The sequence below is a fragment of the Cnephaeus nilssonii genome, assembly GCF_951640355.1.
Source record: "Cnephaeus nilssonii genome assembly, chromosome: 12".
Lineage (NCBI taxonomy): Eukaryota > Metazoa > Chordata > Mammalia > Chiroptera > Vespertilionidae > Cnephaeus > Cnephaeus nilssonii.
In genome coordinates this window covers 79,352,032-79,377,446 of record NC_137083.1, presented here as the reverse complement: position 1 = coordinate 79,377,446, position 25,415 = coordinate 79,352,032, and the positions used below count along the sequence as shown (strand labels likewise).

The following is a 25,415-nucleotide window of genomic DNA, read 5'->3' as shown; positions in this document are numbered from 1 at the left end:
TTGTCTCCTCGCCGTGACCGAGTGATGGATTGGCATCAGCCCCAACGGTTCCCGGCCCCCGTCACACTTCCATGTCGCTCAGATAACTGCTTTTCCAAACCTGGTTCCCAAGCTTTTAGCATCAGGGACACTTCAGTGACAGCTCAGATAGTTGTGACCCACATACTCCTGTTTCTTTAATCAATTCGAGGCGGTGGAATGAACACGCAACCAGGAGAAGGGATGGCCTGTGGGAAACACGCCTGCTCCCTCCGGGACCTCCGTGCGCGCTCACTCCGCTCACCTCAAGGCCCGTTCCAGTGCCGTTTTAGGAAAAGGGTCTTTGAGTGCAGCTTGAGCAGTCAGCTTCAAGATGCAGAAGGAGATGGCGACTGGAAGGCAACAACCGAGACTCGTGACCTTCAAACTGGGGGACTTTCTGCCAGGGGAGGCGCAGTACGATCTCTGGAAATAAAGGGCTTAGACCAGGTGAGCGGGAGTGGGAGCAGACCTGGGAGGCCCTCTTACCCATCTTGCCCTCAGCGCTCGGGGGCTGACAGCGCCCAATGGCGGCGGAGCTGGCCCGCCGGGAAGTCAGTGGACAGCCTGGACCAGAACCCCAGTGCCCCCACGCCTCGCTCAGAGCCGCTCACCAGGCCTCGTTGGATGCAGAGCCTAGAGGTGCACCAGCCGTGGGGTCCTGCACCAGATGCTGCTCCAGGGCTGGGGGGCCGAGCCCCACCGTGACCACAGTTCTACCTTCTTCATCGAACCCTCCAGAGAAAGGAGCCAGCGTTCCCACCGCAGCGCCAGAGCGAGGCGTGAGGCTGCTCCATGGCAGCCTCCCCCTGAGCTTTATCCCCCAGGCGCATTGTAGCCACGCCCACAGGCCGGGGACCAGGGCCAGGACTGTGTACGTGGAAACCAAAGCAAACATGGTCCCAGGGCTGTTTTTTCATTCCTCACCCGGGGACATTTTTTTCATTGATTTTTAGAGAGTGGAAGGGAGGGAAGGAGAGTGGGAAGAGATACACAGAGAGAAACACTGATGTGAGAGAGACACGTTGATTGGTTGCCTCCCACATGCACTCTGACCGGGGCCAGGGAGCGAACCTGAAACCCACGTACGTGCCCTTGACTAGTAATCGAACCTGAGACCCTTTGGTTCGTGGGCTGACACTCTAACCCTGAGACCATGGCCAGGGCCAATTCCGGTTTTAAGAGAATTCTCTATCGGGAAAGAAATCGACGTTCTACATGTGCGGAAACCCTGCGTACTTATCCACGATGCCATTCACGCACGCACACCAGCGGGTGGGATACGTTCAGACTACAGAGCGTCAGCTTCATCCGAGGAGAACACGGCCGCGAACGCGCTTGCTTACCAGCTGCTGGCCTTTCGGGCCCCAGCCCGCATACTGCAGCTTCGCGTCGCTCACCTCCGGGGGGTCTAGACGCTGAGGGTCCCTGGAAAACAAGACGAAGAGAGCCAAGTGGTGGACCGGAGAGTCAAGAGCTGTAATTTGTTCTGCCCCCGAGCCACCCTCCCTCCCGGGCCAGGGTTCCTCAGGGGGGCGACGTGGACTCAGGTCCTCATGCTGAACCCAAATAGTAAATCTTCCCCAAGGAAGAGCCTGCAGAGGAGTCTATGAATCAATTTTTAAAAATATTCAGAAGAGTCAAAATTAAAAATTGAAATGCACAGCTGTGCAGCAATAAATCCGCCTAGTTTATAGCTTCATCTCTGGATTTCCTGACAGACAGTTATTTTTTTCCTAAGCATAATGCCAGGCCGCTGGGCCTTTCCAACACGAGCGGCTTCAAGGCCAGGTTCCATCTTTGGTTTGCGTTGAACCAAAAGGGAGAGAGAGAGAAGGGGAGGTTGAGAGAGAATGAGAGAGACAGAGAGAGACTGAGATGGAGAGATTGAAGGAGAGTGAGAGAAAAAGATTGAGAGAAAGAGACACAGAGAGAGACTGAAAGAAGAGAAACATTTTTTCCTTTCAAACATCACCCACATTTTTTCATTCTTAATTGATTATATGCAAAACACCACACCAACAAAATACTGCCTATATACTTAAAGATCACAATAGATAAAAATCATAATGAAAAACTAAAACGCCCTGGCACTTTAATAAGAGCTGAATAGCTCAGGATGAGTGCACGGCGCTGTCCACAAAGTGCAGAAGAGGCGGCGCGTCTTTCCCCTGAGACTCTGCGTTCTGCAGAGCAGGCGGCCCCGTCGGTGAGCACCCTGCCTGGTGGCCGCGATATTTCTTAAGCAGAAGACAAAACTATGAATGTGCTTGTTCATCTCCAGAGACTGTGGTTGGATGGTCTTTGGGAAAGGAAGATGCTGAATTTAAAGGAGTTGTCTGAACCAAAGAGACAGGCGCGAAGGGAAGGGAGGTGAAGTGGGTAAGGGCACGTTGAGTGAGGGCTTGGATCAGTAGAAAATTCCAAAAGCAAGTGCTTAACAGTCTGCCAGGACATGGAATACATTTCAGAGTCAAAAACACGGGTCTGCCCCGCCCCGCCCCGCCCCGCCCCGGCCCTTGGTTCTAGGTGGGGCCCTGGGCTCGCAGGAGCCAGTGAGGGAGACAGTGACAGAGCCGGCTGGGCCCAGCCTTTAGCAGAGCGATGAGGTGGGGGGGGGGGCGGTCTGAACTCTGCAGACTGAAATTCTCAGGCGTGTGTTCATGCGTGTATGAGAGAGAGACGGGGAGAGACAGGGAGAGATGGAGAGACGAAGAATGAGAGAGTGTGTGAAAGTATGCATTCATTTATTTTGGTGTTGGTTCATGCTCTCAATCCATTTTTCTTTCTCTTTATTTACTCATTTGTTTTAAAGAATCCATGCCAGGCTCCATATGAATCATGTCAGGGAAGAGATGGGCTGGTAAAAAAAAAATGATTAAGGACAAATACAATGATCTGGACTTAACTCTGTCTCAGAGTAATCATGCAGTACATTCTGACTTTGCGTATTTGAGCAATAAGCAAGCAGCATACATCATGCTGACTTTTGCAGAGTAAATTAGTGTATGGAAGTTGACTCATTTCTCTTCCTAGGCTGAGCCAAGGGGTTGAAAAGCTCCCCGACAAAAACAGCCTTTGGAAAAAGAAAAGCCAAGAATTGCTTTCCTGGCTCCTAACCTTTCAGGCTAAAAACATTTGAAAAATTAGCATTTTCAATGTCAAATAATACGTGTTTTCGTAATCTTCCTCATGGTGGATAATATAAAAATATAAAAGACCTCACAGTCTTAGCAGAGTATCTGACACATTGTAGAAGCTCATACAGATTAACTGAATAATGAATACAGTGGAACCTCGGTTCTCAAACATGATTCATTCTGGAAGGCTGTTCGAAACCCGAATTGTGTTTTCCTTTAGAAATAATGTAAATTGAATCAATGCCTTGCAGACCCCCAAGTGATTCCCTGTTTTAATGTTTCTCATATACAGCACATGTCTAATGTACAGCTTAATCCTACCTAATAATAGACAAATATGCAAATTGACCATACCTCTGACATGCCCACAAGCCACGCCCACCATCCAATCAGAGCGAGCATGCAAATTAACCCAAACCAAGATGGCTACAGCCACAGAGAGCAAGGTTTCCTAGGTAACAGAGGAAGCCAAGCTTTCCGCCTGCCCTTGCCAGGCCTAAGCCTCCACTCAAGCCACAAAGTTTCAATTATAGAAGGTAAACAAATTCAAACAAATGGCGGCAGAACGGAGCTTGAGAGAGCAGGCCAGGGTTGCCGCCGGCAACAGGGGAAGCAAAGCTTTCCGCACACCCTGGCCGGGCCCACCCACTTAAGGCAACAAAGTTTCAATTATAACCCCAACAGAAATGGCTGCCGGCCTCAGAGGGAGCCCCAGGCTTGGCTCCGCTCCAGGCTACAAAGTTTCAATTGTAGAAGGAAAATAAATTCCAGATACCAGGGCCTCCACTTGGGTTGCCAGGGGGTGTAGCCGGCCTGCAAACCACCACAGGCCCCTCGCTCAGGCCGCCCCACGCCCCAAGGGAACCCCCACCTGATCCGGGACACCCTTCAGGGCAAACCAGCTGGCCCCCACCCCTGTACCAGGCCTCTATCCTATCTAATAAAAGAGTAATATACAGATTGATCATCACTGCAACACACAATATAGCTGCCCCCATGTGGTCAAAGATCCTGCCCCCATGTGGACACAAGATGGCCACCACAAGATGGCCAGCAGAAGAGGGCAGTTGGGAGGCACCCAGCCTGCAAGGAAGGGCAGTTGAGAAGGACCAGGCCTGCAAGGGAGGGCAGTCGGACATCCCTTGAGGGGTCCCATATTGGAGAGGGTACAGGCTGGGCTGAGGGACAACCCCCCTCCATGCACGAATTTTGTGTACCGGGCCTCTAGTCTATAAATAAACACCTTAAAAACAAAAAGGACATGACATATAAATGAGGATTTGACAAAAAGGAAATGAAATGTATAGTAAAAAAAGAAAATTTAATAATAACAAGCAGAAACAAAAGCAAAAAACAAGAAAATATTTGCAGCACAATTTCCCGAGATGTTAGCGATGTGAGGTTTAGCAGTAACCTCACACTCGCGCATTCTCTCCTTTGTTTGTCGCCTGAGAGACGTGTGACAGATCACACAGGGGTCAGCATGAAAGAGTTGTCGGGTTGAGAAGCGAATTGTTTGAGATGGAGACATTCGAGAGCCAAGGTCCACTATAAATGGATGGATGGATGGATGGATGGATGGATAGATGGATGGATGGATGGATGGATGGATATATGGGATCCAGTTTAGTCACCAATGGATGGTTGGTCAGGGTCAGTACAACCTTAAACTCATATAACATTGAAAGATTTCTATTATTATTTAAATATACAGTATATCTTAAATTGCACAGTTATAATCTTTTTAAAAACATTTTTACTGATTTCAGAGGGAGGGAGGGGGAGGGAGAGAAGGATAGAAATGTCAATGATGAGAGAGAATCATTGATTGGTTGCTTCCTGCACACCCCCTACTGGGGATCGAGCCCACAACCCAGGCATGTGCCCTGACTGGGAATTGAACCATGACCTCCTGGTTCATAGGTCGCTGCTCAACCACTGAGCCACACCTGCCGGGCATATTACGGAGGTTTAAACGAGGAGATGAATGTAACAGCCCAGCCAGCACCTGGGCCCTGGCATGAGTCCAGAATGGTCACTGCTCTGATGTCACTACTGCTAATGATGCCAGGGCCAGGGAGGGAGAATAGCCAGGTATACAATTCATGTGTTCATGTTTTCTCCAAAATTAGATGGTCTGTCGTCTAAAGCACCTTGATTCAGAAACCAGGCCATCTGCAGTAGGATGGCCGAGGGAGTCAGTCCCTGGCTGTGCCCGCAGGCCCCCGAGCTGGTGCCTGGAGGCCAGTCTCCTGCACTTCCACGAGTGCCTTTGTTTACTTCCTGTCCATTTCACCTGACACCGCGAATTCATCAGCCTGAAGACTCCCCAGTGCGGGAAGCTTCTTCCCGGTGGAGAAGAGAGAGTGGTGCCAGTGACCAGCCCGGTGGAGGAGGAGCGCGAACAGGCGTGGGGTCCGGCCCTCTGTCGCACCGGCCCCTCGGCCGCGTGTCTCACCCGTTCCACGGAGGAAGCAGTGTGTCCACGCCCTGTTCTCTCCAATGCTTGCGAATGAGACGTCTATTGTGTGTGGATTTCTCTCTAAGTAGCTCGGTCAAGTCTTAGAATAAGTTGAGCTTCTTAACTAACAATGTCTCCTCAAGTTTTCGATGTTCGGCAATGAACGGAACCACGGGCAGCCGGCAGCCTGCTGACGTTTCAGTGGGAGAAACACCGAATGAAAGGATGGTGCTCGACCCGAGGGCCTCTCCGTTCAATGACCGGTTTCACTGCTCACCGGTTTCACTGCTCACGGGTCCCCAGGCCCCACTTGCTGTCACTTGCCAGCGTCGTCACAGACGGGGGCAGTCACGTTTCCGTTCTGGCTATGCGTGCTTAAACCACTTGATTTTCTGTCTCTTAGAGGCCAGGTATCACCAATTCACACTTTTTTATTCAGGCATCTCTCCCAAGGAGGGATGCGAAAGCAGCCAGCTGGGGTATTTGAGGGAAAACGGTAGACAGTTTGGTGACAGGCAGTGGTAAATCAGACCATTTAAACACGGGCCCCACAGACCCGGCCCATGATCTCACATGTGAGCGGGGGGAGGAGGACTGCCCTCACACAGGAACACGGCCATCCTCACCGAATGTGACCTTCCAGAAGGCCCACTCCCGAACTTCAGGACAAAGAGTGCGGTTTAGTTAAAAATGCATACTTAACAGGCCCACTGTCCTCAAAACATGAATGGCAGAGAGAAGACCCGCCAAGTCTTGTCCCGCACACTTGAATGCTGCGTTATTTCTGGTCCCAAATGCTTTTTGAAAACCTGGCGTTCCTCATCTCAATGGAACTCATTTCCTGGAAACCGGGCAGCCTTTCTGGCGGCGCCCCTGAGTAGGAAGTGCGGAGGGCCTCTGTGACCCCCACCCCCCCCGGTGCTGAGGCACAAGCGCACTGTCTGTTTCCTGGGAAACGTGCCTGTCATCGCTAGGGAGTCCGGCCACAGGTGGAGGCTGCATAGAGTGTCTCAGCCAGACCCAGCCAGGTCTCAGCTGACCACCAGGGGGGTCAGGCCTGGCCTCCAGGCTGCCCAGCGGATGCCCAGGGAGGCGAGATGACCCGGCCCATGTTGCCCCGTGCGAACTGCAGATTTATGCGCACGACTATAAGCCACTAAGCTCTGGGGCAATCTGTACATCCGCGTGAGTACAGGGCGAATAAGGAGCAAGTGTAAGCTGTCTGGGACCAAGGGATCTTCGCCGTGCCACGTGGTGCAGACACGGCGGCTGTGTCACGGGGAGAGCCACAGTCTCTGTTCTCCACGTGCCCACACGCCCACGCGCCGGCCGCCCTTCCGAGTGCAGAGCAGAGGGAAAGCGAGAACTCCCACCCCGAGCGTTCTCCCCACGCGATGAGCGCAGTGGCTGCGGAAAGTGGGGCGTCACAGCCGCCTTCTGAGATGCCTCCGCTTTCCACGGACACCTCTTCCTCCCCCTTCATGCAGCCCCGGCCCCCGTGTTATCTCCGTCCTACTCTCGTACCCCTCTTTCTCTCACCTCTTCTATCTACATGCTAGATGCTGACACGCATGTTGTCAGATGTTTGGGGACGTCGTTGGGATCATGGTGGGCGGAGGAGGAAGCCTGCCTCTGGGTGGCTCTGAGGGAGGGCAGGTTGTGGGGATGAGGCGCTGTCAGCACTCTGCTCTGCGGACAGGTGTGTGAATGAGCCCCGTGCGCTGAGCGCGCTGGTGAGTGTGTCCCCAACCAGTCCAGCCACTACCTCACCGTGGTGACTGAGGAAGTTGCTTAGCAAGGGCCATTCCTGGTCCCCACTGTGCACTGTGCAGAGAGGGAGAGTGGCCCCTCCCCACTGCATCCCCCCAAACTTCTCCGCGCCCCCTTCTTCCTCTCTAACTTCCCTCACTGAGTCTCTGCCCTGATCTACCAGCAAAAGCCCACGGTGCAGCCTCCCTCACGGCTGGGCGAGGCTGGCATGAGCTGGGTTAGATGGAGAGCTGTGTGCTTCCCCCAGGGCCCTCGATGGCGGTGTGTCCTTCCTGCCTGTGACCTCTCCGGCCAGCTGACACTATGTGGTGGCCGGACCTGGGGCAGCCACCAAGCAGTGGGTGGTGGAGGCCACTGGGCTGGGGAGGGGACAGGCGGACCTGTGTCCCTGCCTCTGGGCACCAGCCCGTGTCCACCTCTGGACTTTTGCTTGTGACAGAGCAAGTTCACTTTGTAAAAACCAGTGTTATTTTGTGTTTCCTGTCCCCAGGTTCTAACTGAATTATACCTAATTCTGGATAGACCCTAGAAATATGCATTTTCTTAATAAGCGCTCCAGATATTTTAAAATTAAGCCAAAGACTGAAAACTGGCACAGCTAATACCAGCGTCTGCCTCTCAATGACTCGCACCCCAAGACCGTCCTGCCTGATCCTGAGAAACCCACACGGCGCTTCTGAGCCGGCCTCGGGTGGGAAGGATGAGGAGCAGCCAGGGGCTGTCTGCGGTGGGAGGAGGCAGAGGCCCAGTGGGACGCAGTGCCCAGAAGGGGCGGGGCTACAGGAGAAGGGGCGGGGCTACAGGAGAAGGGGCGGGGCTACAGGAGAGGAGCTTTCCCGCAGCCACAGCAGGATCCTGAGCTGGGGCTCTGAGAGCACTGAGGGTGGAGGGAGACAGCAAGGCTGGGGGGCCGTCTCCTCCTGTCCCGCTTGGCTCAACGACTGGGCTGGGCGGACGGGGCGAGGGGGCAGGTGTTTGAAGGAGACGCAGCGGAGGCCCAGGGAGAAGCTGACCGGGCAGGCGGCGGGGACGGAAAGACTGCCCTGGCAGTGGCCAAGGTCGCGGGTCTCCCTGGTGCAGGCGCTTCCCTCGCTGCTGCGGAGCCTGGGCTCCGGACGCTGTGGCTTCTCCTTTAGGAAATGTTATCTCACACGCAGGGGACCTGGGGGAGCAGGGGTGTCAGCAACCAGAGCCGCTCCGAGCGTTTAGGACGCGCAGTGGGGTGTCCCTGACAGCCAGGGTGCGGGGCCCAGCGTTCAGATGCGGAGGTGTAGCGAGCGTGGCCTTGCGTCAGTGGCTGGGAACGGCGTCCACACGTGGCGTTGAAGGAAGTGACCCTCCGCCGCCCTGGCTCCAGCCCCCCAGAGCTGCACCTGGGTCACCCGGTTGCGGGTAGAAAGGGCAGCGCTCCCGCCAGGCATGACCTTCGGCGGCAGACAGAGCCCTTGCTGGGCGTGGCTCCTCCTGCCTCTGGGCCCTCGGCCCGCAGCGGTCGCTCCGGCTGGTCCGTGAGGGAGCTGAGACCTGGAGCCGAGAGCCCCATCCCAGCACCTGTGTCCTGCGTCCAGTGCACTGAACCCCGCGCCCGCTCACTGTTGTCCACTGTACTGTCCACCTTTAGTGGCTGCGGAACACGCCAGTGCTGGCCAAGCCTGCAGTGGGCGGGCATACGCTGCACGCTGCCGCTTCTGGAGGGCCAGCTGGCCACCTCTCCCTGGGGCGCTGGTGTCCAGCTCAGATAAAACTGGGGTGGGGGGGTGGGAAGCTGACTGCACCCTCCCTGCAGAGGGGCCGAGCCTGGCCAGGAGCCTGCTCAGTGCGTGGACACCAGACCGTGGCCGGGTGGGGAAGGCTCCGGGTTCTCTGCTGGCCTTGAAGCAGCAGACCCTATGCAGGACCAAGTCCCTGGATGCGCACATTTTTGGATCCAGCCCTTTCCTGGAGGTGAGATTCTCAAAAAGAAATCCTTCTCCTCCCCACCCCCCCGGAATCTGCCCCAGAAGCAGGACCAATCCCAGGGCCAGAGCCCTCTTAACCGCCCGGGCTTCTGCCCAGGCCCCGCGCAGCCTCGCCACCTCCGCCCTGCCCCCACTCAGCTGACCCCGCTTCCTCAGCAGGCCCGCCATTTGAGCGGTGCTCCGAAGGGAGGAGTTTGGGGATGAGAGAGCAGTCAGGCCAGGTAGCATGTCCACCTGGGGCGGGGAGAGGAGGCCAGGGATCGGCCCCTGCCTGGGCCACGCCACCACCCTCAGGGTGGACGGGCGTCGGGGGTAAAAGCCTGAGCCCCACGAGGTAGCGCTTTTTCAAAGGGGACTACATATCACGTTGGAGAACAATCTTGCAGTTGATCTAGTTAAACACCCATTTTCTGTACGACCAGCAATTCCACCTCTAGGCGTTTTACCCGAGAAAATGAAGACGCGTCAGCGTGAACTTCGTGTGTAAACACTCCCAGCACTCTCCTCCCGTGGCCCCGAGCTGGAAGCCACTCCAAGCCAAATGCCGATGCTAACGGAATCAGGGTGCAGCCATGCGGCGGACCCTCCTCAGTGATAAGAATGAGCACGGGCACCTGCGCACAAGAGTGAACGTGGAGAGCAGTTATGCTAAGAAGCCGGCCGCACAAGACTGCAGAAGTGTGGCTGTGTTCAGAAGATTCTAGAAAAGGCAGAACTGCAGGGTGGACAGTCACTGGTGGCAGGGACAGCCCCGGGTGGAGGAGGGGCACAGTGGGATGCTTGGGGGATGGCAGTGGTTTCTGTCCGGGCTGTAGCGGTGCTTCTGGGGTGGTAATGACCTGTCATCGCACACATGCCACCCATGGGGGCTGGTCTCTCCACAGCCTCCCGCCCTCCTGTCTAAATCCTCAGCTGCTCTCCCGGTCAAGGCTACGCTTGATGTTCCATCGAAGCCAACGTCACCAAGGCAAATCAGGCCGGGGCTCCTGCCCAGCCCTCTGCAGGCCGCAGGGAGCACAGGAGAGAAAGAGGAAGTGAAAACAAAACGAGCAGACGGGAAGGCTCACGCGGCCTTGCACCTGGAGCCCCGGCACGCGCTGATGCTCACTTCTTGCAGCAGGAGCAGAGGCACAGCCCAGGCTGCAAACGTCGGGCCGGCTCAGCTACCCCGGGCGTTGGCCCACGCACCCGGCATCTCCCCAGGAAAGGCCTGTGGACAGGCGAGAGCAGACCTCAGGGATGCAGGCAGGTCCTCCTCGGGGGACTGACCCTCAGGCCCGAGGAAAGGGCTCAGCGAACATGCCACTAATTTTGTGTGACTTGCAAGACCACACAGCACAGAGGCCCCAAATGCACAAATAGAAGAGGCGACTCCACCACCGAGCCCACTAGGTGGAGCCCAAGTCCAACGCCAGCCTGGGCCACCCAACTCCAGGACAAACCCAGCCCCCCTGCCTGTCCTTCAGGGGGATCGGTGACAAAGGAGCAGGCTCCGCAGGGCCCCCTGGGATAGACTCCGCACGGTAGAGCTGCTGGAGATCCTTAAATGACCCTCCGTGACCACACCTGCCGGCACTGCTCTGGGCCTGTGTTCAGGGGAAACACTCCTCGCTGCGTGCAGGCAGGACGCTTATTTCCAGCCGCAACTGCAATCCTGGCGTCAGTGCTGACGAGCGGAGGCGGGTGGGGCCCGTCGGCCCCAGAGGCAAGCGAAATATTCAGAGTAGGTTACACCCCGCTGACCCCATCCACTCTGGCGGTTGATCCGGGTGGAGTCCAGGCCGGCATCTCCTTATAGTCAACATTGTTCGCTACTTAATCCATTTCCTCCAACTACCAGCCGACACCTGTGGGGAATCTCCTGGCTGCAGACAATTCAAGGGGGTCAGCTAGGAGCCTGATGAAACGATGTGTTCTTCATGTTTCACCTCGTTCTCAAACGGGCTGTGTGTGTGAAGACCTTGCAGGTGCGCAGGAGGCCTTGCGGGAGGAACGGTGGAGCAGCTCCCTGCACGAGGCCGATGGCGCTTCTCCCGCTGATGGGCGAGCCCTATTGTGTGGGACCTTCCCACGGAAGCCAAGCAAGACCAAGGCGCAGCCCCTCCCGCAGGCTTGTGCAGTCAGGCCGCCCTGTGCAAGGCCGTGGGTTCCGGACACAGTCCAGCCCCCCAGCCAAACCCCTGGCTCTGACCCTGAATGAGACACAGTCCAGCCCCCCAGCCAAACCCCTGGCTCTGACCCTGAATGAGGGGGAGGAATGCATGTCACACAGCAAATGCAAACTGAAAACGTGCCTAAACATTCCGTGCATGGACTACACGGTCACTAGCAATTTAGTGCAAGGATAAACGAGAGTGACATGAGGAGTGTGCTTCCCTAGGAGCCAGGGGTGGGAGGGGGGCTGTAGTGGGGCATTGACATTCAGAGGTGAAGGCTCAGAAGGTTGGGTACCAGATGCAGGAGCAGGGAGTTGCTGGTGTGCATGGAGGGGGAGGGGGGAGAAGATGGAGTGAGTGAAGAGTGACGGACGCCCAGGAGCAGGTGCTGCTTGGACGGACACCTGGCTGGTGTGGCTCAGGGAAGCAGGACCGGCGTGGACGGGTGCCACCTTCTCTTCCTCCCCCTCGCTGCAGAGGACACCCACGATCGCAGCCTTTCCCACAGCCCAGGCACAGCGCGGGCCTCGGTTTAGACTCAGAGCTCAGGAAGCCATCAGACCCATCAGCGTTGACACTGAGGCTGAAATTTTTTCTCTGTTGAAATGCACGGACAGTGTGGTGAGGGGTGATGAATTCAGTTTGGCCGTGAGTGGAGCCTGGGGTGCTTCCACACACCAGAGCAGGCCCTCCACGCAGCAGCTCACCACCCGCAGTGTCCCTGTAGCCGCCCACAGACCCGGAGGCAGCCTGTTATTCCACAAGCTCGGTAATGTCTCGGAGATGACACAAGCACGAGGTCGAGGCACAAGGCCGACTGGGACCCTATTCCCAGATCTGTTTGCTGCTGAAGTCCATGCTCTCTAGCTAAGAGGGAGTGGGGAGAGAGGGAGGGGATGGCAGAGAAGGGAGGAGGGAGAGGCAGAAACAGGGAAGACAGGCCCCACAGGCTGACCCAGGAGCTGTCCAGGGTGCTGAGACCCATACCCGCCCCTAACAGCAGGCTCCTCCCTCCCCCAGTACCCCTATGCCCTGGAGGAGTCACGTTGAGAGCCATTTAAGAACATCTCCAGTCAATGAAAGAAAAATACCACATGATCTCACTCATTTATGGATAATAAAGAACATTATAACCTGATGAACAAAAAGATAGATACAGAGGCAGTAAAGCATCAAACAGACTGTCAAATTACAGCGGGAAGGTTGGGGAGGGGTGGGGGAGATAAGAGATCAACCGAAGGACTTGTATGCATGCATATAAGCATAACCAATGTATGCAAAACACTGGGGGGTGAGGGCATGTATGGGAGTGGGAGGGCAATGGGAAGATATGTACACATGTAATACTTTAATCAATAAAAAATAAAAAGAATGATAAAAAAGAACATCTCTTTCTTCTACATAGTGGCTTCACACTGGCACTTCCCCGGGGTTTACAAAAAATCATGCTCATGCGGCCTCTGGCAGGCTGCCTGCTCTGTGGGGTCTGTGCGGAAGGCGGGCGCAGCGTCCCTGGGGATTCTGCACAAGAGGAGGCTGGGAAGGAAGCGCGCTGAGCCAGAGGCCTGCCAGGGCCTGCGAATTCCCATCGCTGCCCCCCGGAACACCCCGGAACACGCTCCTTGGACTCGCTCATGCAGCAGGCTCAGCTCACACGGGCACAGGCGCCCGAGATTTAATTAGAGGGACATGGCTATGAACACTGGAAATCTGTCTTCATTTTCCAAGAGAACACCAGCTACCCAGGATCACAGTTAGTGTGGTTCCCCCCCCCTGGCTGAGCGCCCGTGCCCCCATGCCCCACTGCTCCCACCAGGCCTCCTAATTGAATCGCGCATAAGCCCCCTTTCCTTCCGCCTTCTCCACCCACGAGCATGAACGAACCGCAGCTGCCATTTCCACCTCCCAGTGTGCAGCATGTTCCTACCGAAAAGGCCCATTGACCGGGGGTGCAGGCTCACCCACCTGTCTCAGCCCTCAGAGGCCAGGCCGACACCCCCTTAATTCCAGGGAGGCGCTGGCTCATGGCAGAGGCCAAGCCTGTCCACTGCTTTACTCCACCTAGAAGGTCTCCTCTCTCACCATCTATTCAAAAACAAACAGAAAACTCCAAGGCTCCGTGCAAGCCAGATCTCCTTCATGAGCTCCTTCATGGCATCCCTGGCCCACAGCCCCCTTCTTCGGTGCTCAGTGCTTAAAACACTCATTTGGGGCACAGAATCATGCCTAAGTTGGTGTTATTTCTTTTTGTTTGTTTGTTAATTCTCACTCGAGGATATATTTTTCTATTGCTTTTTAGAGAGAGTGGAAGAGAGGAAGGGAGGGAGAGACAGAAAGAGAGAAAGAGAGAGAGAAAGAAATACTGATGTGAGAGAGACACATCATTTGGTTGCCTCCAGCACGTGTCTGGGGATTGAACCTGTAACCCAGGTACGTGCCCTCGACCAGGAGTCGATCCTGTGACCCTTTGGTGTGTGGGCCGACACTCTGACCACTGAGCTGCACTAGCCAGGCCTGTGTCTTCTTTTCAACAAGATTTTGAACTTCCGAGGAATAGCAGCCATTGCTTTTGCTATTAAGTACGGCATTTCAATAATTATTTGTTGGTTTATATTGTCTTTTCTGCTCCCATTGGAGGCAAAACAAGAAAGCCTGACAATGAACTGCAGCAGGTGAGATCGAGATGAGATAAAAATATTGACCATGAGAACTGGGGATAGTTGAAACTACAGACGTCTCTTTAAGAGAAATGACAAATCACAAGTCATTACCTGAGTGTCAGGGAATGACCGTAGCTTTGAAACGTTATTAAAGGGGATTTCATGACATAGTCTGTCATTCCTTTCCGGTAACAGGAAGGTGTGAGCTGCCTGGGAAGTGACTGCGATGGGACTTACTTCTGCAGCCACCCCCATGCCTCGGACACGCACTCCCCACTAAAGACAGCATTAGCATCTGCTCACTCGGAACAGGACTCTGCTGTGCCTTTTGCATACATCGTTCCACTGAATTTTTATAATGTGCCTATAGGGTGGGCATGATGATCATCTTTGGAAAATGTGGAAACGAAGGTTTGTAGACGTACAGCATCTCTCACTGTCATCGCCCAAAGTCGGCAGCAGACTGGTGCTCGAATTCAGGGCTTCGGTCCTCACTCCTGTCGCGTGAGGAGTCTACGTCTCAGATTATTATTTTCACAGACGCAGACTGTAACTCCATAACCAACCAGAACTCCAAAGACATACAATTTTTACAGTTTGGGTTGGTGCCTGAAAAATGCTGGTGAGTAAGTGCAGTTAGGGCGACAATGTCCCCAGAAGACGTCTTCCACCCCCACCCGTCTCTGTTCTGATGTCACTGTTTGCCAAACCCCACGATGCCACCCAGTTTCCCGAAAGCTGATTCTGTAGTGGAAGGAGCTGATGCCCACCCGTCCATTTCAGAATGATGCCAGCAGACATGAGACCACACGTTCACACCATCATTTCCTTTTAGCAGAGGACTCAAACCAAAGAGGAAACTAATTCAGGGCAAAGTCACGCCAGGAAAATGTGAAGAAGCAGAAAACGTCTATGAATCTATGTGACAGACCCTCCGCGGAGAACGCTCAGCTGGCTCTGACCTTCACTGTGGACGGCTGCTTTATTCTGTTGAAATTCTGATATAGAAACTTTGTGAAACACTTTATTTAAACATAAAAGACGTATGTCTTACAAGAATACAATTTTTGACAATTTAGTGTGTGAAAGTCGGACAAACCTACCCCTAGGTACTAGGTCGCTGAGCAGATGAAATTCGCTGTTGTGGGAATGCCAGTATAACTCTAGTCATCACAGTCCACAGCATCCCCGGCTCTGAGACAGAGGTCAGAACTGGAGGAGGAAGGTCACACATGGGCAGAGAGCGCCTCCTTCTGGTTCATAAAAGGCTCAGTGCATACCGGGTGGGCAAAGACAGGCTTACAGTTGTCAGTATGGAAACACAGAGTTTATTCTATAAACAGTTACTTGTTAATTATTGTACTATTTTCCACCTGTAAACCCAGGCTTGCCCCGCCCATGTGAGTGCATGCTCCCCGATTCCCTCTGCCCCTGGCAAAGAGGAAGGAGCCAGAATCCCGAGGGCTCTGGGCATTCCGTCTGACCCTGCTCTGTGGCTGGTTGGGAAGCCTGAAGCTAAGAAAAAAGATCGAGCTGTAAATGACAAATAATCTCATCCTGTGGATCGAACAGCTCTGGCTCGAAGCCGAGAATCTTGGGCAAGAGGGAGGGAGTCCGTTAAAAAGGTATAGACCTGTGTCTGCAGAAGGCGGGGAAAGCTGTAGTGTTTGGGCCTGCGAGTCGTGTAAATGTAACTATTTTGATAGACTCGTTTGTATTTTAAAGGGACAGTGGTCTTTCCGGAGGGAGCCCAAGCCCACATCTGCATCCTGGTCCTGCCATCTGGCTGAGCACTTGCCCTCTGACTAGTTGAGGGGTCAGTAAGCTCCTGACATTGCAAAACCCGAGGCCGAGTGGCTCCCCCAGTTCAGAAACCCACTGTCTTGTTAACAGAAAGAAGATGTTGCTAATATTTGAAATGAATTACATGATTCATTTTAACACAAAGCGGGAGCGTCGGGTGTGGAGTGAGGCTATGCGGGGACGCTGTGTCAGTTTTCTCAGAAATGGGAGGGTTGCAGACCTTCTCACCCACCAGACACTGCTCTGGTCAAGGTGACAAGTAATTGCTCATCATTCCATGTCTGAGTCCTTGGAGAGAAAAACAAATTAGCGCAACTAAAAGCTGGTCTTTATGGCTATAATGTGACCGAGGGCGTTGTTGTGAGAGCTGGGGTCAGCCTGGCCGGGCGTGGGGCCACTCTGCTGAATGCCCGGAGACACTTAGCTGTCCACGAAGGCGCATGAACGCCAACCAGTAAGTGACAGTGAGAATTATCACTGTGATTGTTTTAGAAATACCCAAGCTCATCATCTGCTGGCACCCTCTATGGGGGACTGTCATCCTGAGACTGAAACCAAGTCACCATGTTGGCCTCAGGTACGGCCCTGGTTTGGCACATTCTTCTTTTTAGATATTTACGGTATTGATTTCACAGAGCGAAGAAGAAGGAGGAGGAGGAGGAGGAGGAGAGGAAGAAGAGAGAGAGACCTCTTGTTCCACCCATCCGTGCCTTCATTGGTCGATTCTTGCATGTGCCCTGGCTGGGGATTGAACCACCAACCTTGGTGTATGGGGGGCGACACTCTAAACACTGCGGGACCGGCCAGGACAAGGTTTGGTAAACACTAGAGCTAGGTTCTCAGGATCTGTTTCTCCCAAATCCTGACGGGGCAGTATAACATCAGCGCCGCGTGTTAAGCGTAAAATGCTTGCAGTTTTGAGTTTTACAGATTTATCTAAGGGGTCCAGAAGAGCCATCAGCTTCCATAAATTCTCTCGCTCCCAGCAGGGCAGATAAATCTCCGGCTTAATTACACTCTGCCTGCCGCCACCTTTGCGGATGTGTATCTGCTTGAAAAATAACAGCGTGGCTCCGCCTCCGTGGAAACATGTGGCGTGTGCTTTAGGAGAAAACGCCCGTGGACACTTTATTTGCTCTATCGCGGGCCATCTTCAGTCCTCGGGCTGGATTTTTCTCCCAGTCCAACAGAGACCAGGAATCACTTTCGCTGCGCACCGACATGTATCTCTCATGGGTCCAGATGAAGAGATTTCCCCGTGTGTTTCCCAAGGCCATGCCATGCTCTGCCCAAGCCAGGCAGCGCGCGGGCGGCTGTAGCCGTGTGCCCTGTGACGAGTGCCCCTGTGAGCACCGCAGCTGTCCGTTTAAATGTCTGCGGGGAAATGGGAGGCCTCCTCTGGAACATTCACGGGAACCTACGCCCCAGGGCCAGCAGCCCTTCCGGGTGCTGGACCGTTTCCCAAGCACCTCACCTGCCCAAAGGCGCTCAGGAGCGGGGGAGGGGGGCGAGGGAGGAAGGTGGAAAGGAAGGAGAGGGTGGGGTGAGTTGTGGGAGGACGGGGTAGGGGTAGAGGAGGAGGAAGAAGGAGGAGGAGGAGGGAAGAGCAGAATAGAGATGAAAACCATAAAAACCGTCCTGCCTGCTTTCCCAGGCCTGCGACCGTTTCCCAGGTGGCCCGCTCACACGTGGCTCCCCGAGCTGGACCCGGTCTTCCTGCCCGTGGGCCCCGAAGGTGAGCTCCTGGGGCGGCTCCTGTGCTGCAGGGTCTGCCCACCGAACCTTTCAAAGCCACGCTGCTCTCGGCGTTCCTTCCCGCACACACGCTGGGCCCCCAATCATGCATTTTCAAAAACAAACATGCTTTTATCGATTTAGAGAGAGATCGAGGAATGGAGAGGGAGAGAGAAACACCGATGTGAGAGAGAGCATTCATCAGTTGCTGCCAGGCCCCCTCCCCCTCCTGCAGCTGGTGACGAAGCAACAAAGCACAGGGAGCCCGGGCAGGGCGGGGGGAGCTGGTCGGGAGGGAGGCTGCCCAGGGGCAGGTGCTGGACTCGGGTGACCCCTGACCTGTGTGGTTCCCTGGGCCCAGAGGTCCTGCAGCATCAGCACCCCTGCGGTTCTGCCCTCAATTCCTAGGAACTAAGCGCCCAGCCAGCGCTCCGCCGGGCGCGGCTCTGCAGGTTTCTCAGCGAAAGGAAAGGAAACAGCCTTACCAGTGAGGGATTTTGCTCAGGACATAGTATCCAGTGTAGGAGTGTCGGTGTATCTGAAACGGACAAGAAACAGACAAAAGAGAAGCAGTGAGACCAAGGCTGAGACCAGGGTGGCTTTCAGATCTCTGAGCGCAGCGACTCCATGGCCCTCCCCAGGGGGCCGCCGGGAGCGGGAGCCGCGGGGAGCAGGCCTCTGCACTGCCTCGGGGTTAGTGGGTGCGTCCTGTTAGTCTATTTCCATCCCTCGCACACGGCTTACGGGCGGCGGAGGCTCGGTCATCTCCGCGGCCACCTGGTCTGTGATGGCGCCGGAGGCGAGGGTTTCCCGCTGCAGGAAATGCCGCCAGAGACACCCACATACCTGGGGAGATTTCTGCAAATGACGGCAAACTCCACAGCGCCCCCCAGTGCAGGGGGAGGGGTGTAGCTTCCAAAACAAAGGTGACAAAACCACCCAGTGTTTCCCAGTCCTGCGCCCCCCACCTGGGCTGCCCTCTTAACTGCCCCAGGCCTGCCCCTCCCCTGCCCCTCCTGCGCTACTTCTGAGGTGGCACCTGGGGGGAGTGTTCGGGACCGGCATCCACAGCTGCCTTTCCAAGGACAGTGAGGGACCGCAGGTCGGAGAAGAGAGGTCTCCTGGGAAGCGTGTCATAGGGGACGAAACTGGGGATCAGGATCTGGGGTCGTAAGGAATTTAAGTCCAGCCCAGGTGAGAACTGATCTGAGGTCTGCCTCTGTCACACCTGCATGTTGCCTGGACCAAGGGTGGATCTCTTGGTGCTCACGTTGTAAGTCCAGGGTGATGGCTGTGGACTGAAAAAGTCAGGACACCAACAGATGTCTTAAGCATGCAAAGTAAGGGACTATGCTATCTTTCTTTTTAAAAAATATATGTGTTTAATTGATTTTAGAGAGAGAAGGGAGAGGGAGAGAGAAACATTGATGGGACAAGGCTTCAACTACTGGGCCACACCGTCCAGGGTGACATATGTTCTCGTTCTTGGTTGAAGGCTTATTTCTTTAATTCACCCAGAATCCACGTATTCTCCGATGGTGCCATCATTCCCGAGCAGAGGAGACGCCTCCCTCTGCGTCACTCTTTCAGGACACTAACTGCATCTCCTCTGAGAGGAGCCACTGAGAAAAAGGGAGACATCTATATCTATACGAGGCTAAGTTGACTCGCTCATGCGCGATACATATAAAGCCAAGCGCACGTGTGTGTTTCGATCTATTATTGTCGATCGTGAATTTGGTTGACACTTCTATTATAGAGAAAGGGTAAATAGCACTATTAAAATATTTCTTCTGATTAATTTCTTTTCAATGTGCACGAATCCATGCACTGGGCCACTAGTGCTAGCATAACCTTGCCAGGGCAATGGGAAGAAGGAGATGAGCCAACTACCCGTTTTTAACTCCCCGTCTGTATTGCCAGGCAGGGAGAAGGAGAGCCTAAGTGGGTGTAATAAGAGATGAAGTGGAATAAAATATAATGAGTGAGAACCACTAACTGGCAGGGTTCAGAGAAAGACGAGAGAGTGAACAGGTAGAGACCAATGCAACCCGGGCGCTCGGCTGGCCACGTGGGGTCGCACAGGAAGGCTCCAGGAAACGCCGGCACATGGCAGCCCTGAGAGGTGAAAGGGCAGTTGGGACTGCTGCTTCTCTTACAAACGTGGGGAGCTGGGAGAAGACCAAATGGTCTTCTCATTTCCCACATGAAACGATGTAACACCCAGGCCCTCCCTCCGGAGCGGAGGGAACCAGAGACGCAAGGAAGCCGCTGTTACAGAGCCCAGGCCCCCAAGTTTCATTCCCACGGTGCTCACCCCTCCTCCCGAGGATGGAAAGGCCCGGCTCCCTGCTCCTGGCTCCCGGCTCCCGAAGGAGACATTCCCGTGAGCAGGGAGTCTCTCTGACCTCCGTGCTCTCTATGCATCTGTTTCTTTCCTTAAAATGGGACCTGAGCACTTCTGAGCAGGCAACAAGTGCTGAGAGTTGGAAGTGGGCGAGACTGTTGTTTTTCGAAGCCTGCGTGCTGGCAAGTTCATGGATAGGCGTTGCATAGGTTTCTTCCTGCACCATCAGCTTTCCCTTAAAAAGCAAATATGGGAGACTTGCCTCCCAGAACGCCAGTCCCAGGAGGGAAACCCCATTTCAGCAAATTTGTTTTAAGTATATCACACAAAACAGTTGATATTGGCATTCAATAACGGGGAAAGAGCCCCAGCCCAGGGCTTGTCCTGGGGTAAGTTCATGCATTTGCTTAGCTTCTTCTGTTCAGCTTCTCTTCCTCCCCTCAGTTCCACTGAACCACACTTTTAAAAAGTATATATTTTTATTGATTCAGAGGAGAAGGGAGAAGGAGAGAGAGAGAGAAACATCAATGATGAGAGAGAATCATTGATCCGCTGCCTCCTGCATGCCCCCTACTGGGGATTGAGCCTGCAACCCAGGCATGTGCCCTGACCGGGAATCGAACTGTGACCTCCTGGTTCATAGGTTGTCGCACAACCACTGAGCAACACTGGCCAGACTGAACCATATTTCTTATTCCCAGTGGTCTTTCCTTCCTTAGCCACCAGCACACTCACCTCTCCTTCCTCTGAAATCACCTTCTCTCATAGTTTTAAGTAATTGTTGCCCAAGTATTGGTAACTCCCACAGACCAGCTCCTCAACTGCAGACAAATACACTAGCTCTCCACCAGGCCACCTCCACCTGGCCACCCCCACCTGGCCACCTCCACCTGGCTACCTCCACCTGGCCACCTCCACCTGGCCACCCCCACCTGGCCACACCCACCTGGCTACCTCCACCTGGCCACCTCCACCTGGCCACCCCGACCTGGCCACCCCCACCTGGCCACCTCCACCTGGCCACCTCCACCTCCCCACCTCCGCCTCGCCACCTCCACCTGGCCACCCCCGCCTCACCACTCCCGCCTCGCCACCTCCACCTGGCCACCTCCACCTGGCCACCTCCGCCTCGCCACCCCTGCCTCGCCACCTCCACCTGGCCACCTCCACCTGGCCACCTCCGCCTCGCCACCCCTGCCTCGCCACCTCCACCTGGCCACCTCCACCTGGCCACCTCCACCTGGCCACCTCCACCTCTGCCTCCCCACCTCCGCCTCCCCACCTCCACCTCGCCACCCCCGCCTCGCCACCCCCACCTCCCCACCCCCGCCTCCCCACCCCCACCTCACCACCTCCACCTCCACCTCATGCCTCACAGGCTCCCAAACTCAACATCCTCCAAAATGAACTCTTCCATGATTGTTAAAACCTAGCTCAACATTGATATTTTTATCGTGGTACCATCATCTCAGTAAACTGAGCTGAAAACCTGGTTTCCTTCGACTCCGTTCCTCCTCTTCTGCTCCAGTCGCCCATCCTCAAATAGTGCTGAGTTCACTCAAGTCCTCTCTGGCCACCACCCATTCACCCCTCGCCTGTGCTGGACCTCAGACCACCCGCCACGGCCCCACCAGGGAGAAGCTGTCGCATTCCTTTCCCAGACGCCTCGGAGGTCTCCCTCCCGTTCCCTCTGCTGCCTGTTGAACTGGAGCAGCTCCTACCACGAAGGGCCCTGCGCTATATTTTACCACCTCTCTCAGAGCATTTTCCTTCTCCCAAACAGGGAGCATATCACTCAATCTCCTCGTTAGAAACGACGGCCCTGGCCCTGGCCGGTGTGGCTCAGGCGGTTGGGCGTCCTCCTGGGAACCCAGAGGTCCAGTTCCTGGGCAGGGCTCATGCCCTGGTTGTGGACTTGATCGCCAGGAGGGGCACGCAGGAGGCAGCCGATGGAGGTTTCTCTCCCCTTCTCCCTTCCCCTCTAAAAGTCAACAAAAACATATTTAAAAATAGTCTCTGGCCACATTTTCCTTCAACTCCTCCTTTTTAACCATCATGGCAGCTCAGAAAAAAGTCTACACTGCATCACTTCCTAGTCTCTAACCCACCTCACTTCCCAGTCTCCTCTAATCCACCTCACTTCCTAGTCTCCTCTAACCCACCCCACTTCCTAGTCTCATCTAACCCACCTCACTTCCTAGTCTCTAACCCACCTCACTTCCTGGTCTCCTCTAACCCACCCCACTTCCTAGTCTCCTCTAACCCACCCCACTTCCTAGTCTCTAACCCACCTCACTTCCTAGTCTCTAACCCACCTCACTTCCTGGTCTCCTCTAACCCACCTCACTTCCTAGTCTCTAACCCACCTCACTTCCTGGTCTCTAACCCACCTCACTTCCTAGTCTCCTCTAACCCACCTCACTTCCTAGTCTCCTCTAACCCACCTCACTTCCTAGTCTCCTCTAACCCACCTCACTTCCTAGTCTCCTCTAACCCACCGGGACACTCTGAAACGCCGGCTGCCACACACTGGCCCTTCCCTTCCACTCAGTCGTGGCCGTCTCTTCTTACCAGATCCTGTACTCTACTCAGAGGCCATGAAAGGTGTGGGAGGGTTAGGCGAGCTCAGGTCAGATCTCCGCAGCCAGGCTCCAGGGCCCCGGCTGGCATGGATGATGAAAGAAGCCAGACAGGTCGTCTAGCCACTGTGCCGCCCGCTCACCTCAACCACCCACAGTGGCATTCGATGCAAACTGTAACGGAAAAAGCGTTTTAAAAAGAAATGGGATCGGGTCAGTCATGGGAACGAAGGGAAGGCTAACAGGGAAAGCACAGTTCAGGCAGGAAAAGAACCTGAGATTTGGAAACCACAGGGCAAACAGAAAAAGAAGGAAGTGGTCTGTGAGGTGTCGGGGTGGCGAGTGAAGACCTACGGAGAGGCGAAAGCTCCGAGGGGCTGGAAAAGGGGCCATTTCTTGGCTTTACAATTGGGGCAAGTAGGGTCACCCTGCGGGCCCTCCCCCAGAGCGCCTCGGCTGCGGTGAGGAAAGGGAAGGCGGTGAGGAAAGGGAAGGCGGTGAGGAAAGGGAGGGCGGTGAGGAAAGGGAAGGCGGTGAGGAAAGGGAAGGCGGTGAGGAAGGGGAAGGCGGTGAGGAAGGGGAAGGCGGTGAGGAAAGGGAAGGCGGTGAGGAAAGGGAGGGCGGTGGTGAGGAAAGGGAAGGCGGTGAGGAAAGGGAAGGCGGTGAGGAAAGGGAAGGCGGTGAGGAAGGGGAAGGCGGTGAGGAAAGGGAAGGCGGTGAGGAAAGGGAAGGCGGTGAGGAAAGGGAGGGCGGTGGTGAGGAAAGGGAGGGCGGTGAGGAAAGGGAAGGCGGTGAGGAAAGGGAAGGCGGTGAGGAAAGGGAAGGCGGTGAAGGTGGTGAGGAAAGGGAAGGCGGTGAGGAAAGGGAAGGCGGTGAGGAAAGGGAAGGCGGTGAAGGTGGTGAGGAAAGGGAAGGCGGTGAGGAAAGGGAGGGCGGTGAGGAAAGGGAAGGCGGTGAGGAAAGGGAGGGCGGTGAGGAAAGGGAGGGCGGTGAAGGCGGTGAGGAAAGGGAAGGCGGTGAAGGCGGTGAGGAAAGGGAAGGCGGTGAGGAAAGGGAAGGCGGTGAGGAAAGGGAAGGCGGTGAGGAAAGGGAGGGCGGTGGTGAGGAAAGGGAAGGCGGTGAGGAAAGGGAAGGTGGTGAGGAAAGGGAAGGCGGTGAGGAAAGGGAAGGCGGTGAGGAAAGGGAAGGCGGTGAGGAAAGGGAGGGCGGTGAGGAAAGGGAAGGCGGTGAGGAAAGGGAAGGCGGTGAGGAAGGGGAAGGCGGTGGTGAGGAAAGGGAAGGCGGTGAGGAAAGGGAAGGCGGTGAGGAAAGGGAAGGCGGTGAGGAAGGGGAAGGCGGTGGTGAGGAAAGGGAAGGCGGTGAGGAAAGGGAAGGCGGTGAGGAAAGGGAAGGCGGTGAGGAAAGGGAAGGCGGTGAGGAAAGGGAAGGCGGTGAGGAAAGGGAAGGCGGTGAGGAAGGGGAAGGCGGTGGTGAGGAAAGGGAAGGCGGTGAGGAAAGGGAAGGCGGTGAGGAAAGGGAGGGCGGTGAGGAAAGGGAAGGCGGTGAGGAAAGGGAGGGCGGTGAGGAAAGGGAAGGCGGTGAGGAAAGGGAAGGCGGTGAGGAAAGGGAGGGCGGTGGTGAGGAAAGGGAAGGCGGTGAGGAAAGGGAAGGCGGTGAGGAAAGGGAGGGCGGTGAGGAAAGGGAAGGCGGTGAGGAAAGGGAAGGCGGTGAGGAAAGGGAAGGCGGTGAGGAAAGGGAGGGCGGTGGTGAGGAAAGGGAAGGCGGTGAGGAAAGGGAAGGCGGTGAGGAAAGGGAAGGCGGTGAGGAAAGGGAGGGCGGTGGTGAGGAAAGGGAAGGCGGTGAGGAAAGGGAAGGCGGTGAGGAAAGGGAAGGCGGTGAGGAAAGGGAAGGCGGTGAGGAAAGGGAAGGCGGTGAGGAAGGGGAAGGCGGTGAGGAAAGGGAGGGCGGTGGTGAGGAAAGGGAAGGCGGTGAGGAAAGGGAAGGCGGTGAGGAAAGGGAAGGCGGTGAGGAAAAGGAGGGCGGTGAGGAAAGGGAAGGCGGTGAGGAAAGGGAAGGCGGTGAGGAAAGGGAGGGCGGTGAGGAAAGGGAAGGCGGTGAGGAAAGGGAAGGCGGTGAGGAAAGGGAGGGCGGTGAGGAAAGGGAAGGCGGTGAGGAAAGGGAAGGCGGTGAGGAAAAGGAGGGCGGTGAGGAAAGGGAAGGCGGTGAGGAAAGGGAAGGCGGTGAGGAAAGGGAGGGCGGTGAGGAAAGGGAAGGCGGTGAGGAAAGGGAAGGCGGTGAGGAAAGGGAGGGCGGTGAGGAAAGGGAAGGCGGTGAGGAAAGGGAAGGCGGTGAGGAAAGGGAAGGCGGTGAGGAAAGGAAGGTGGTGAGGAAAGGGAAGGTGGTGAGGAAAGGGAAGGCGGTGAGGAAAGGGAGGGCGGTGGTGAGGAAAGGGAAGGCGGTGAGGAAAGGGAAGGCGGTGAGGAAAGGGAAGGCGGTGAGGAAGGGGAAGGCGGTGGTGAGGAAAGGGAAGGCGGTGAGGAAAGGGAAGGCGGTGAGGAAAGGGAAGGCGGTGAGGAAAGGGAGGGCGGTGAGGAAAGGGAAGGCGGTGAGGAAAGGGAAGGCGGTGAGGAAAGGGAAGGCGGTGAGGAAAGGGAAGGCGGTGAGGAAAGGAAGGTGGTGAGGAAAGGGAAGGTGGTGAGGAAAGGGAAGGTGGTGAGGAAAGGGAAGGCGGTGAGGAAAGGGAAGGCGGTGAGGAAAGGAAGGTGGTGAGGAAAGGGAAGGTGGTGAGGAAAGGGAAGGTGGTGAGGAAA

General features: G+C 55.5%; 1 protein-coding gene across 5 annotated transcripts in view; it reads right to left on the bottom strand.

The window, feature by feature from the left end:
- DPP6 (dipeptidyl peptidase like 6) overlaps positions 1-25,415 on the bottom strand; it is a gene marked incomplete at its 5' end in the record, with an annotated part of 648,278 nt that overhangs the window by 112,858 nt on the left and 510,005 nt on the right. For 4 of the 5 annotated variants that reach the window (XM_079786477.1, XM_079786476.1, XM_079786475.1 and 1 more), the window contains 2 exons: positions 1,365-1,446; positions 18,186-18,238. The exons of the other annotated variant lie outside the window; for it this stretch is intronic. In XM_079786477.1, coding sequence (XP_079642603.1) covers positions 1,365-1,446; positions 18,186-18,238 — 135 coding nt within the window. The remainder of the gene's footprint in view (positions 1-1,364; positions 1,447-18,185; positions 18,239-25,415) is intronic. 5 annotated transcript variants of the gene reach the window in all.